The sequence below is a fragment of the Pygoscelis adeliae genome, unplaced genomic scaffold (assembly GCF_000699105.1).
Source record: "Pygoscelis adeliae isolate BGI_AS28 unplaced genomic scaffold, ASM69910v1 Scaffold45, whole genome shotgun sequence".
Taxonomy (NCBI): domain Eukaryota; kingdom Metazoa; phylum Chordata; class Aves; order Sphenisciformes; family Spheniscidae; genus Pygoscelis; species Pygoscelis adeliae.
This window is the reverse complement of record NW_008825114.1, coordinates 8,437,739-8,451,324: the sequence shown is the minus strand read 5'-3', so window position 1 is coordinate 8,451,324 and position 13,586 is coordinate 8,437,739. Positions and strand designations below refer to the sequence as shown.

The window sequence follows — 13,586 nt, the reverse complement described above, 5'->3', positions numbered from 1 at the left end:
TAGCGGGAAATTTGAATTTTCATATTGAAAAAAATTGAATATAGCGGGGAAATTTCAGTAAATAAAGTTTTCTACTCTAGACCTTTGCGGATTTTATAATTTTGACTCCACAACTTTTTGTGCATAAACCTTTGGCTCCACCATCCCATCCCCCTTGCACTCCAAGGGTCCTGAGTCATTCTGGTTGTGTTGGTTACAGACAGTTTTTTATTGCTAGTAGATAAGTTTGTCATGGGAACCAGTATACAAAGACTAACCTCGTGTGCCTGAGAAACAAACAGCAAACCAGTCCCATTCCTCTGTTGACTTATCACAAAAGTCACAGTGATTTTTTCGAAAGTGTGCAAGACACTGCTTTAAGTATGCAGTCCCCCTGCTCTCATACAATTTCTAGTGATATAATTGTGTATGGAGTTGAATATTAATTATCAGACCTTAGAAGTGTACAAAATTCAATACAGAATGCTGTACGTAAAACATGTATCCATAAGACCTTGCCATTTGTTTTGTGCTATTTAACTTTAGTGGCAAAGGATTAAAAAAAATTAAAATAGTGAGTTGTTGAAACAGGACAAAGAGTATAGGTGATTCTGAAAAAGTGTAGCTAAACTACTGGGTTTTTTCTAAATAAAAAAATCTCACCATATATCATACCAAGGGGAATTTTATACAAATATTTTATCCAAGAATCTTGGGGCATTTTATAGCTTCTGTAAAAGATGGTAATGAGTATGGCATCAGTTAGGTAGTGCTGTTGGGTTATAGGCCCTACCAGTAACTTGATTTGTCATGTTGCTGACTTAGGACAGGCCGCATTACCTGTCATGTAGTGGAATTTGTCATCCCTAGCTATTCCCAGAGCACTTTAGACATTGACTAGGGAATGCCCATCTAGGCGTGGATTCACCAAGGCAGCCAGTAGATAATGCCTGTGAAGAAAGTGTGGTGTAGGTCTCAAGTTTCAAAGAAGTTGAGCAACAGTTCTCCACTTCCTTGTAGGATTAGACTTGAACTCTTCTTCAAGATCCTGCATGCAAGAAATCCTTGTAGCTTTAGATATGAGTCAACTGAGAAGTCACTTAATGTGATGCACAGTCAATTTGCATAAGATGAGCAAGGAAATTAGCAGCACTTTACTGGCAGTGCCTGAAGGATTTAATTGTGGTTTTAGAGCCTTTAAAATTTGGACATAATTGCCTAATGTGACAGTTAAGAAGTATTTTCCTGTGGAATCCAACTTACTCTGGGAAATAGGTCTTCAGGTTCCTAAAACAATATATGAAATATGTTCTGTTTAATATAGGGTGTGAAAGAAATAGATCCAATGCATATCTATTACTGAGTCTGTTTAGTTCTCTGTAGTTGCAAAACTGTGTATGTTCCTTGATAGTCCTGTAATAGGCAATCCCAAATACATGGTTTATTTAGTCATCTAAAACCACTTCTTTGCAATAATATTCTTTGGAATGAACAGGGTTGGTTTTTTTTTTTGTTTTGTTTTTGTTTTTTTCCCCTGTGCAGAAAAGTTCAAAAGGTGGCTCTGGAGTACAGTCATACCCTAACTTCGATCCATCAGCTGATGTTGTTGCTTTGGACAAAGCTATTACTGTAAAGGGTAAGAGGAGTAAATATTTAGCCTGCTACATTTGGACTTTTCCTTAGGAAGTTTTGAGAATAGCACTAAATAAAATATCAGAGCGAGAGGCAATGGCAAGCGGGAGAGGTGCCTCTGCTTTAAAAAGCTTGGCAATACATTAAATTATGCCACTTGGTAAAGAATCTCCACTCTTTGATATCCTGATGTTGTATTACAATTTCAGACCTTAATACTACATTAAAGTTCTTGAATATGTTGAAGGAAGGTTTGTAAAAATTTAATTTCTAGAGAATCAAAAAATATTGTAACATACTATACTAATACTTTTTGATTTGATTTCCATAAAATCCCTGCAAGAGGCAGTGAATATGCTGATAATGCAGTGTATGCTTCTATTGTGCTTCTCTCTTTTAATGAAATTCACATTTGGCACTTTCCCTGTACTTTGAAACCTTTTTCAATTTGATTTACTGAGATTAAATGAGTATGCCATCTAATTTTTTTTTTTTTTTTAGTTATTCTGTAGTGTAAGTTCTGCAGTCAGAACACTTTAAGACTTTCTATATGAAATTGTAGAAACATAGATTTCTGTGTTCTATGAGAATCTATTTATCGGGATTCTTCACTGCATCACTAGTTGTAAATCAGCAGACGATTACAGTTTTTCCTTTGGTTAAACTTCAGTGTGTCAAGAAATCAACATATGACATAAAGCAAATAATAAAATGTAAAAATTATTATTTGGCTAAATGATGCACTTGAGACCACTATAATATTTCCAATATATTAGACATATTGTTGTTTGGTGTCTCATAGGTGTGGATGAAGCCACCATCATTGACATCTTGACTAAAAGAACAAATGCTCAGCGTCAGCAGATCAAAGCTGCCTATCAGCAGGCTAAAGGAAAGGTAAAATACATTCAAGCCAAGCTTAAATCTACACCCAGAGTATCAATGTTCCTCCTGGCTCAGATCGTACATATAGCTTTAGCTTCATAGAACAGAAAGTTACAGTCTTCAGCCTTCTGTAGTTTGTGAAAACCATGACAGAATGATAATAACCTACAACTATATGGCCAGTGCTGAGCCTTGTAATATGGTGGCCATTATTTCGAAATAAAAAGAAAAATTCTGAAATAAAAAGACAAATTTTGAAGTTCTGACTTTCCAACTTTTTGAATGCCCTAGAAATCCTTTAAATTGCTAAATTGCTGGGAATGCAGAGATTTCGCTACCACCTGGGAGACAGTCTACTAAGAGAAAGGGAGAGATGGAGAAGGGGACTTGGAGGCATGTCTCTGAATAAGTCCAGATAGAATACTAAATAGGATAGAAAAGCTATAGGACCATAACGCTGTTCCACAAGTATACCAACACTGGTATGGGGATGGGTGTACAGGGGGCAGTGTTCTTCTACCTCTGAGTGGTAAAACTGCTAGTCCGTGGAACTGAATCTTGGAAATTACTGCATGTTTCTGGAAAAGCTATTAACTCCTCTTACTTTTCTCTGTAACAAATTTTCGCCAGTTGAACCTGTAACTCTGAACTGAAACTGCAATTGCACAGTTGGAATACCACAGTTACTGAGCATTCGCTCCTTGGAAAGTGATTCCTTTGAGTTTTTTGCTTTGTAACTCTAAGTATAACTTAGAAAATAAGTCTAATATCTCATTTTAGCCTAGATTTCCTGTTTCTGTTCAGGAAACGTCACCTGTGGTTTTCACTGCCCTTTCCCCCTTAAAAGGAAGCTTCAGCCTTGCGATTATATTTTTTAAGGACCTAAATTAAAATATAACTTAGATTATTAGATACCCTGGTTCCTGGCACACCAAAAGCTGAACAGAACTAACTATGGACATAGTGCTTGCTTCTGAAATAATCTTGTTGGCTTAGGTATCCTGACAAAGCAGGTTGACCTTCTTACTCTTACAGCCACAGCCTTGACACATACTTGGTGGAGAACAGGGCTGTAGCTTTTAATATAACAAAATAGACTACTGAGCATTTCCAGATAGGAGGCAGAATAAATCAGATTTATTTTTTTTCAACTTAAATTTAGGTCAAATTAGAATATAGACCAAATCTTAACTTCAGGACTTGCAGTTTTGTGTAGGGCGATATTACATTATGTCCACAGAGTTTCCACAGCAAATTCTGTATCCGTTATGCAATAAATGGATGAATTAAAATGTAATCCAGATAAGTAACTCAGTCATAATCATAACAGCAATATAGTATTACCTTCTTTTAAAAAACAAGCAGCCTATTTTGAGTCGTCTTCTGGTGCTGTAAATGGGTGAATATGGCTGAGCTGCAATGTGTGAAAACACTCCTGAATACTTACCGAAAAACCCTGACACTTTGATTAACGTAAAAGTGAGAAATTAAAATCTCAAGTAGGGCTTCGTAATTCTTTCGAGTAGCTAAAGGAATTATGTAGACTAAGATTCATCAGAGATCAGACTTAATTTCTGGACTGAGCAGCTTTTTACCATTCACTAGCTTAGTGTGTTTCTTATTCTTCCTGTCACAGAGTCTGGAAGAAGCCTTGAAAAAAGTTCTGAAAAGCCACTTGGAAGATGTTGTTGTGGCTCTGCTCAAAACTCCAGCTCAGTTTGATGCTGAAGAATTAAGAGCTTCTATGAAGGTAAGGCAAAAGCTTCTGAGAAAAACTTTCCTAAAGAGCATAAATAATTATCAGGGCCTATAAGTGGCACTGGCCTTGGATTTCAAAGCTTGTGTATTGTCTTAATTTTAACCCCATTTTGTAAAATAAATATATACTGGTAATAGAGGTTCTGGGAACAAGCCTCAGTAATCTCCACTAAATTTCAGGGTTGGAGGAGATTGGCTGCAAATGGTATTCTTTTGTGAGAATGAACTCTCTGCCTTCTGGAAACTGGTTGCTGATGTAGTGGTAGAAAGCCATAGTGTTTACATAAGTGTTTATGTAAGAGAAAACAAAAAGAGAAGGGGGTATTTTTCTTCATAAATTTTACATTCCTATCTTTTATGTGCACTGCTTGGTCCCTTTAGCACTTCTTTTGGGTACCAGTGATATTAAATATGATAAAAAATTAATTCCAAAAGAGCTGAAATAACAAAATTCTTTGGAAGCACAATGTTCTTAATTTTTCTTTCTTGTTCCACATGGGGCCTTCAAAGCCAAGTCCATTATTTTCATCTTATTTCTGGTCTTCTAAATTTTAAGTTTGTTGTATCAAATAACATTTCTAAAAATTTAACCATTTTTATCAGGGGCTTGGAACTGATGAAGATACCTTAATTGAGATTCTGGCCTCAAGAAACAACAGAGAGATCAGAGAAGCCAACAAATACTACAAAGAAGGTAATTCAGAGCAAGAAAGAAATATTAATGGTATTACTCTATAGCGGACACATTACAGTCACAGCCTTACTTTTCAATATGAGAAGCTGAAATGACATTGTAGGAGGCAAGTGAAGTTTCACATAAGATTGAAAGAGTTACAGGGGAGGGAGGTCATACTGACTTTTTCTGACCTACGTAGATCCCAATACAGAAGAAAAAGGCACATCATCATGGCCAGAACTGCAGATGTCTCATGGAATGGACCATGCATTTAGATGCTTTCTAGGCTGCAAGCAAAACCCAGCTGCGTTTCTACTCTTGTAACTAAACATTGGTTGCCCTCCTAAGATCTCACTGGGCTTGAAAAAAAACTAATATTGAGCAAGCAACACAGATAACATTAGCAGTAGGAGCAATCAGTGAACTAAAGGGGGACAATCTTTGAAGAGGTAACTAAGACGTGATGTGGTATCTCTCATATATGTAGAATTTACTGCGGTCAATCAGTGTTGTCTAATTAAATCATGTTTTCTGAGATTATGGGCTAACTTTCCCAAGAGATTTCCGTTCAAATAGTCTTAGTTAGAAGCCCAAATTAATAGTTTGATTTTTTGGAGGAGTTTTGTGATTGAGTTCAGTGGTGATAAGAACAACCAGAAATAAGAATGAAAGACAAATGGTTCAGAAAAAGTTTCAAGCTTTTTTTTTTTGTACTTCACAAGCAAGAGCTCAACACAATGCCACCCACAAGACCTCAGAGAAGAACTTTTTCAGTGGATTTTGGGTTTAGCCTCCAATTTCACAGCATGTCTCAGGGATTAGAGGACATGTTACAAATTTACCTTGTCTCAAATCTAAATGAGAGAAAGTAAGAAAACTGCATTTCTAGTGGGCATATTTAAGTGGGGAATTAAGAAAAGGCTGAAAAAAATCATAGAATCATAGAATGGTTTGGGTGGGAAGGGATCTTAAAGATCATCTAGTCAACCTAGCTGTTAACTTTAAAACAAGCTACAAATCCTTTTCATTTCAGTGCTGAAGAGAGATCTGACACAAGACATTATCTCTGACACATCTGGAGACTTTCAGAAGGCTTTGGTTGCTCTAGCCAAGGTATGCTGTGCTTAAGCATTTTGAGTGACATTACCCATAATAAAAAAATAATGTTGTCAAGACTATTTTAGAGAAAGATGTACAATAAATAAGGATTTAGGTAATATCTATTTCCTTGACTTAATTTTTATTTACATATCTTAGACCATATGAAATTGTTCTTAAACAAGCTATAATGAGATTTTATCCCAAATGCATTTTAAAAAACAGTGATGTTTATTATTGTTTATCAGTTATGCTTTTAAGATTTTTTTTGTGGTAACTGTCTGTAAGCACTTGAAAAAACAACAGGAATAATGTCATGTCAATTGACTAGAAATAGAAAAAGAAGAAATGCTTACAGTTAGAGAAGTAAACCTTTTGGCTTGCTGTTAAGATATGTTTCTAGTAGTTAGATAATGGGACAGGGGCAGGGAGCTAACAAGTGGACAGTGTTTTGTGAATTTATGTTCAAAAGCAGATGAGTTTAAACACTGGAGCTGCCCAATAAAAAGACCCTTTTAAAATGCATAAATATTTGATTCTGTGATTGTTAAGTATACGTATATGAAGCTTGTACATGCACGAGGGATTATTTTTTGATATGTCTGTGTGCATAATTTTGATTTTCAGTTTTTGGTTTCAAACCAACTTGAAAGGAGTCTATTGAATGGTTATCAGGGACCTGTAGCTTCACATTAAGAAACAATACTTCCTGTGGATTTTAATGTAGGACTTCAGAAATAAGTTGCTGATGACCTTAGAAATGTGAGCTCTAATTGATTAACAAATACAACAGCTTTATTCACAGAATGATGGCATAACTGTATCTATCTGCAAGTATGTATTAAGTTATGTATGAGAATGGTAGGGCAGAGCTCTAAAATACTGAGTTTTGGTGAACTGAATGATTGTGAGTATCAGTGAAATTTCATTTATTTATTTATGTAGGCTGACCGATGTGAAGATTCTCATGTGAATGATGAGCTTGCTGACAGTGATGCCAGGGTAAGATCATACTTGGCACTCTGCAGAACTTTGTTGTCTGACTTGAGATTACAAACTCTGGCTGCGAATATTCTACCTGAATCTTGTGCATTGCAGACCTAACAGAGATGTATATGTTATGTAGAAATATTTTCTGAGGGGATACTATTTTATAAAGTTCATGTAAGCTTCACTATCTGAAGGAAATTAAATCTTCACCCTAATATCTAGCTTCAGAACATTTCTGAAAGACCTCTTCTAGTTCATGTAAAGTACGCAGACCATTTGAAGTAGACGTCAACAATTGGAGAAATTAGACACAGTCTTCCTTCTGTTTGTAACACAGTTCTTGAATTGAGGGACAAGGGTGTGCTCAAGTATGTGCAGAACCAGCTACCATACCTTGACCAGTGTGAACTCCGCAGTGTCTTAGCTATAGCTATTGCATTACAGTGATGAACCTTTCAAGATTATTGGGTAAACCTCACAGTAATTTTCTGAATAATTCTAAAATAAGCAACTGGTCTTTCCCTTATTTCTTCGACCATTAGTGTGACTATTTTTGTTAAAATCTTGGTAAACCTTAGCAGTCTTTCATGAGTTTTCACCTGTAAAATCTTATATCACTGTTACAATTTAAATGTAGATTGACTTTAAACTGTTTTTTTTTTTTTTAAATCCAACCAAGAAAAGGCCATTGAGCAATACTGCTTTTATTCCTACTATAAGGAGTTTAGTTTTGTCATCAGACCTATGTATAAAAGATCAGTAAATTAATACTCTGTCTAAGCTCAAAAGTTCAATACTATTTCTCTTGGTGCAGAGGGAGTGTTGTTAAATCTTCTTTGCTGCTGTGTGGAGGTCTTTAATTATTCCAGAGAAGTTTGAGGAGGTGAAAAAAATGAAGGAGACTGATTTGGTTCTTAATTTCCATTAAAGTCACTCCTGCAAAGACAAGGAGTACTTGGTGCATAGGCTGCTCCTTCACATTTGTCCAGTTAATATCAGAGATAATTTTGTTTGTCTGAAGAAAGTTTCCCAGTCCTAACTCTCATGCAGACTGTAAGAATATCATGATATATTAAAAATATCTTCATTCAAGAATGCAATATACCCAGGAGAGCTAGATGGTGGTCGTAAAATATCTGAAAATATGTTTTGTAGTTGCATAGTGTTCTCTAGGTACTATTATGACATAAGTGAAGTATGAAGTATTACTTGATAGAGCTAGAGTTTGAGGTTGTGTAGAGTTTTGTTATAGCTTGTGTCAAGGCTACTGACAAGCAATGGCCTACCTTTGGCTGGTAGCCTCAGAAGTGCAGTATTTCTGTTTGGGTTTTACTATACTGATGTTAACTTTACTACTTTCTTTTCTTTATGACAGGCCTTGTATGAAGCAGGAGAGAAAAGGAAAGGAACAGATATTAATGTGTTTGTTACTGTTCTTACTGCAAGAAGCTACCCACATCTCCGAAGGGGTAGGTTGGATGAAACTTTGCACTTCACAGGAATTGTATTTTGAACATGGCCTGCTCATGAACTCAGAGAAGATACAGATTATCAAGACATGACTCTGACTGCTACAAAGGTCTTTGTAATTGGACACATGCTTGCTGACTAAGGGTGCAGTTGGCAGCTTGGCTGTTCTTTCCATATTACTGATCAGCAATACCATTTAGGTTGTTAACAAAACTATTACCATGAAGTCTCACATGGCTAGTGATGACAAAGCCAAGGGATCAGTGTGGCAGGGGTTCTGATTGCTCCCCAACATGGTCTTGCTCCTCAGCCAGTTTGCCCTGGGTAGAGGGATATCACCTAATGTCACAGGCTCCAGTGGAGTCATTGGACCACCTCTATCCCTACCAATGGGAACATGAACCCTACCATCCTAACAAAGTCCCATTCCTTATGCTGAATCTACTAGTCCATGCAGTAACACTGCTCTTCACACAGTGCTGGCTGAAGAAAATGAGAAAGATGGCCTACAATCAGTCATCTGTGTGCACTGCTGCAGCAGTGAGAGCAGAATAAGGCAGGGGCAGTGCAGGGAGAATTCTGTCTTTTCATCACTATTCACTGAGTTTTATTTCCTTATTTAGTGTTTCAGAAGTACACCAAATACAGCAAGCATGACATGAACAAGGTACTAGATTTGGAGCTGAAAGGTGATATTGAGAACTGCCTGACTGCCCTTGGTAAGTGGTTCTGCATATTGTAACCTAGTATATATACTGACCATATGAAAACCTACTTTTTACTTCCGTCATACTCACTCTGATAGAAAGCCATTCTGGGCTTACCCTGCTTCATTGAGAAACTTGCTAAATAATACTTTGGAAAATCTAGTCCAAACATAGTTATTTAATTAAATTATTTAAAGTCAGTTAAAGTTGATGAATGAGTAGAAATACCTCTCCTGATATGTAGAAAGGTCTTTTAAGGAGAACAGATGTGTCATCAACATAGGAAGATCTTTACAGGAAGTCAATATGCCAAAAAGAGCTGTCAGAACAGGCACAATATGTATAAAAATCCAATAATTTTGAGCCTGTCTTCAAAAAACCAAACCCAAACCCACTCTTCTCTAAATTTTGTTTTTCAAAGACATTTATAATATATGATTATTAAAAATATAACAAATTTCCTTCTACAGTTTTGTTCAAAAAATATTCTTATAAGGTTTGTTATGAAGGTGTATTTTAACACCCTTAACATTACTGCTCCTCATGAATAATAAGGTGAGGCAGTGTCTCACTTAAGTCACTCTTATCAGTGAGATGGAATCAGAAGCCAGACACCCATCTTGTTCTCAGCTTTTGTATCACAGTCAAGCATACTTTGGATAAAAGAATGACTCCCATCAGATCCGTCTTAATACCAGAAGTAGAGGGCAAGTACTTAGTATAACTTGGTTTACAAAGCATCAGCTCATAATCTCCAGCTCTGTTGTAGAAGACACAAATGCTTTCACATTTTTCTTGTGGAAAAGCTAAACTTGGGAACTGCAACATCTTTCTTAATTTTGTGGCAGTAAACTAGGGAATACAGTCTTGTAACTGTTCTCCCCTGACTGCATTGCTTTCTGAATAGACAGAAGAAAGGAACTGCTACTTCTCCCATATTTTGAAGACAGGTAACAAAGTAGATAAATAGAATATGCTGGTAGGAACACTGAGACTACTTTTAAAGTTTTTTCTTTCCAAACTTTTGCCTTTTATTACCTGTTACATGTATAACAGATGTGACCTTATCTCATTGTCTCATTACAGTGAAGTGTGCCACAAGCAAGCCAGCTTTCTTTGCTGAAAAACTCCACTTGGCAATGAAGGTAACCTAAAGAAAGAACTTCTCTTTGTAAACAGGGGGTGCTTTGTAAGCTGAAAAATAAAAAGCTAGCTAGAGTTCTCTAAGCCCTTTGTGTGATAAAAAAGGACTGCAGAAGGAAATTCAGTGCATTTCCCTCTCTCCTGTTCTTTCCTTTGAAACTTCTTTCCATAGTAGGAGCTGTCTGTTTGCTACAGTGAGTTCAGGAAGGCATCTGTCCATCCACACATATATCTTTTATTCTAGACAGTGACAGAAAGCTAACTGGAACTTTTCTTAATTATGAAAACACAAAAATATTAGTGAAAAGTAAATAGGAAAGCAATTGCAGATCTGGACAAGCACCTTGTAGAAGCCTAATCTTTGACAAGACATCCATGGTCCTGGCAAATTTGGAACCTGAGTTGAGGGAGGCAGCTGGAGATCCTGAAACAGTCTAGTATGCAGGTATTTTCATAACTCCTGTGACTTGGTTAGGAGCAGTATGTGAAAAATTGAGCAAATCGTTATGAAAATACAGTTCATTGCACTCTTAAAAAAAAGTAATTAAAAAAGGCAGTGAAGTCTAGGTTGTCTCTGGTGTCTAGCAAGCATGGTGAAGGACACGCCTCTTTTTAGGAAACAGATAAAAGGAATGTGTAAAAAGGAAGTCCAGGGGTGGAGGTAACCTGTCAGAAGTGAATTGTGCTCATAGGGAACAGAAGTGGGATATGACAGGACCCCCTCATGAGGGATGTTGAAGGAGTAGGATGTGGGCTTTGTACACCCACAAAGAAGTCTGATAGATTAACACACAGAACTTTGATTTAAGATGTTGCAATGACATAAGTAGCCTCTTTTTTTTTTTTCTTTTCTTTTTCTTTTTTCTTTTTTTTCATTTTTTTTCTTTTTTTCTTTTAACAGGGCTTTGGGACACGGCACAAAGAGCTCATCAGAATCATGGTTTCACGCCATGAAGTGGATATGAATGAGATCAAAGGCTATTACAAGAGTCTGTATGGCATCTCTCTCCGCCAAGCCGTTATGGTAGGTTTTCTCTCAGGTGACATATGAAACGCAAAACAACCAAATGATTTTGGAAGTTCAGTAGGGGTTTGTTAACTCTTCTGCTCCTCAGTCATCAGTTCATCCTGAGTAACTCATTGTAGCTGAGTTACTCATGTTGTCAGTGATCCACATGCTTGTAGAACTAATTCATTTTCTGGGGCAATGCTTTTGCCATGAGAGCTATAGCCATTTACTAGTAGTGGTACATGTCTCAGGATATCATCTTACAGTAGAAGCCAAGAGTTGAATGAATACTACAGTATCCCCAAGTTCCTGTGCTTGGGCAGACATAAGGTATATTGGCAGGAGAGTGGAGATGATTGCACTGACAGCTCTATGGGAGATATTTGATGCAACTGGCTATTAGTTTTTAACATTTGAGGTGCTCCTGCAAATACCTTGTTAACTTGACATTTATTTGGCCTGCTTTCCAGGTGACTTAAGTAAAAGTATCTTCTTAAAGGGGACAGATGACCCAATGTATTTTCCAGAAAATTTAAACCAGTGAGGAACTTGAAGAAAGCTAATCTTGCAAAGCAGCTTTGTGGAGACTAGTAGACAACACCAAAAAATGAAGTCTTGATTGGAGTAGAAACATATTCCCTACATGTATCAAGATGCCTTGGTGGTGTCTGCTACTTTTTCAGTTAGGTGCCAAAGATCACTTTTATTCTTCCATCATGACTGTGTGTGATCTGTAATTTGGTATGTAATTACATGACCTCATCATGTTCCAAAGTGATGATTGCATCCAAATGGCTTGAGGCATAGCTTGGTTGCACTAAACAATTCATAAGTCTCGGCAAAGTAGATTCAAATTTGAGAAAACATAGCATGTAATAATTACAGTGCATACTTAATGCATATTATCCATTTTTTCCAAGCTGAATAAGCGATCCTAGGGTGAATCGAATACCACTGTACTATCAGCCTGTGTTTGAGATAATGCTAGTTACAATGTGTATAGTGTTTTAATATTAATGAACATTGGACATCACGGGTCAAGGAAAGCATTTTCACTTTATCTAGAGAAGAAAATCTTAAGCTCCTGGGCAGATAGAAATCTTCTGTGCTTCTTTATTTATGCCATGAGACCTCCCAGGATTTTTATTGGCCTTGTCTACCTCTACTCCACTCTGGAAATGCATGTGTTTATTTCTAGGTCATACGAATAACTTCAGTGAGGGTACTCAGTTCAAGCTCAGTCTGTGGCTAGCACATATATGTTATCAAGTAATTAATTTATTTAGGTGAAGGATTGGTGTTTGGTACATGTATATTGAATGCTCACTGAAATTTATTTCACTTGAGACCATTATCCTAACAACTGTGTTTTTTTGTACTTAAATTGACAGGATGAACTCAAAGGGGATTATGAAAACATCCTGGTGGCTTTATGTGGAAGTGATAACTAAGTTTCATGTTCCTGCAATGCACTCAAGCCCTGTTGCTGAAGGTCTTTACATTTGCCTCAGCTGTCTATAAAAAAATACAGGCTTTACACAGTGAGGTTTCTCTGGAATGGTACTTAGTCCATATGTATTATGTCAAAAACCTGTAACCTGGAATGTATTTTTTCAGTATCTTTATTCTGAATGGCATTAATATCTCTTGTTGTCATTATTTATCCAAAGTCAAAGAACGCCCTTAAGTTTCTATTTGCTTGATTAATCATAAAAAAGATGAAGTTTTCATCTATGCAAAGCAAATAAACTTTTAAAAATAAAATTAACCCATGTGGAACATTGTATGTCCTTTGTTGCTTTTCTGCACTTAATTTCAAGTTGTCTGTGCATGAGAGAAAAATCAGTAAATAACTTAAATAATCAAAAAATATTGTAGCAACATCACACAGTATAGCTGAGCCTATACCTTTTGACTTCACTTCAGTTAGGGTTTATGTAAGCCAGATATAAAAAAAAATAACTAGAGATAACTTATTAAAAAAAATTACCAATATAAAAAGGATAATGATATCTCTATCTTGTTCTTTTTCACTTAAATTCCAGAGTAAGTAAACCTGTTATGTTTTGTACATAGGGGGGAAAAAGAAAAAAAAAAAAATTGAAAAACCTCTTCATAGCCCATGTAGGACTTTTATCTTTTTCTTGATGAGTTGTGTAATTTTTTTTATATTATCACCAAAGTGATAAAACTACTACCAATACCTCTATTTTGGTCAGAGTTCATGCTTGACATTACT

At 36.3% G+C, this 13,586-nt stretch overlaps 1 protein-coding gene across 1 annotated transcript; it reads left to right on the top strand.

The window, feature by feature from the left end:
- Nucleotides 1–925: 925 nt before the first annotated feature.
- Nucleotides 926–13,092, top strand: ANXA1 (annexin A1). The gene is made up of 12 exons (XM_009328175.1): nt 926–940; nt 1,522–1,615; nt 2,414–2,508; nt 4,133–4,246; nt 4,858–4,948; nt 5,964–6,043; nt 6,974–7,030; nt 8,394–8,487; nt 9,112–9,207; nt 10,282–10,340; nt 11,240–11,362; nt 12,739–13,092. Exons 1-12 carry the CDS (start codon nt 926–928, stop codon nt 12,796–12,798), a joined length of 978 nt encoding a protein of 325 aa, XP_009326450.1. The 3' UTR covers nt 12,799–13,092.
- The last annotated feature ends 494 nt before the right edge of the window (nt 13,093–13,586 follow it).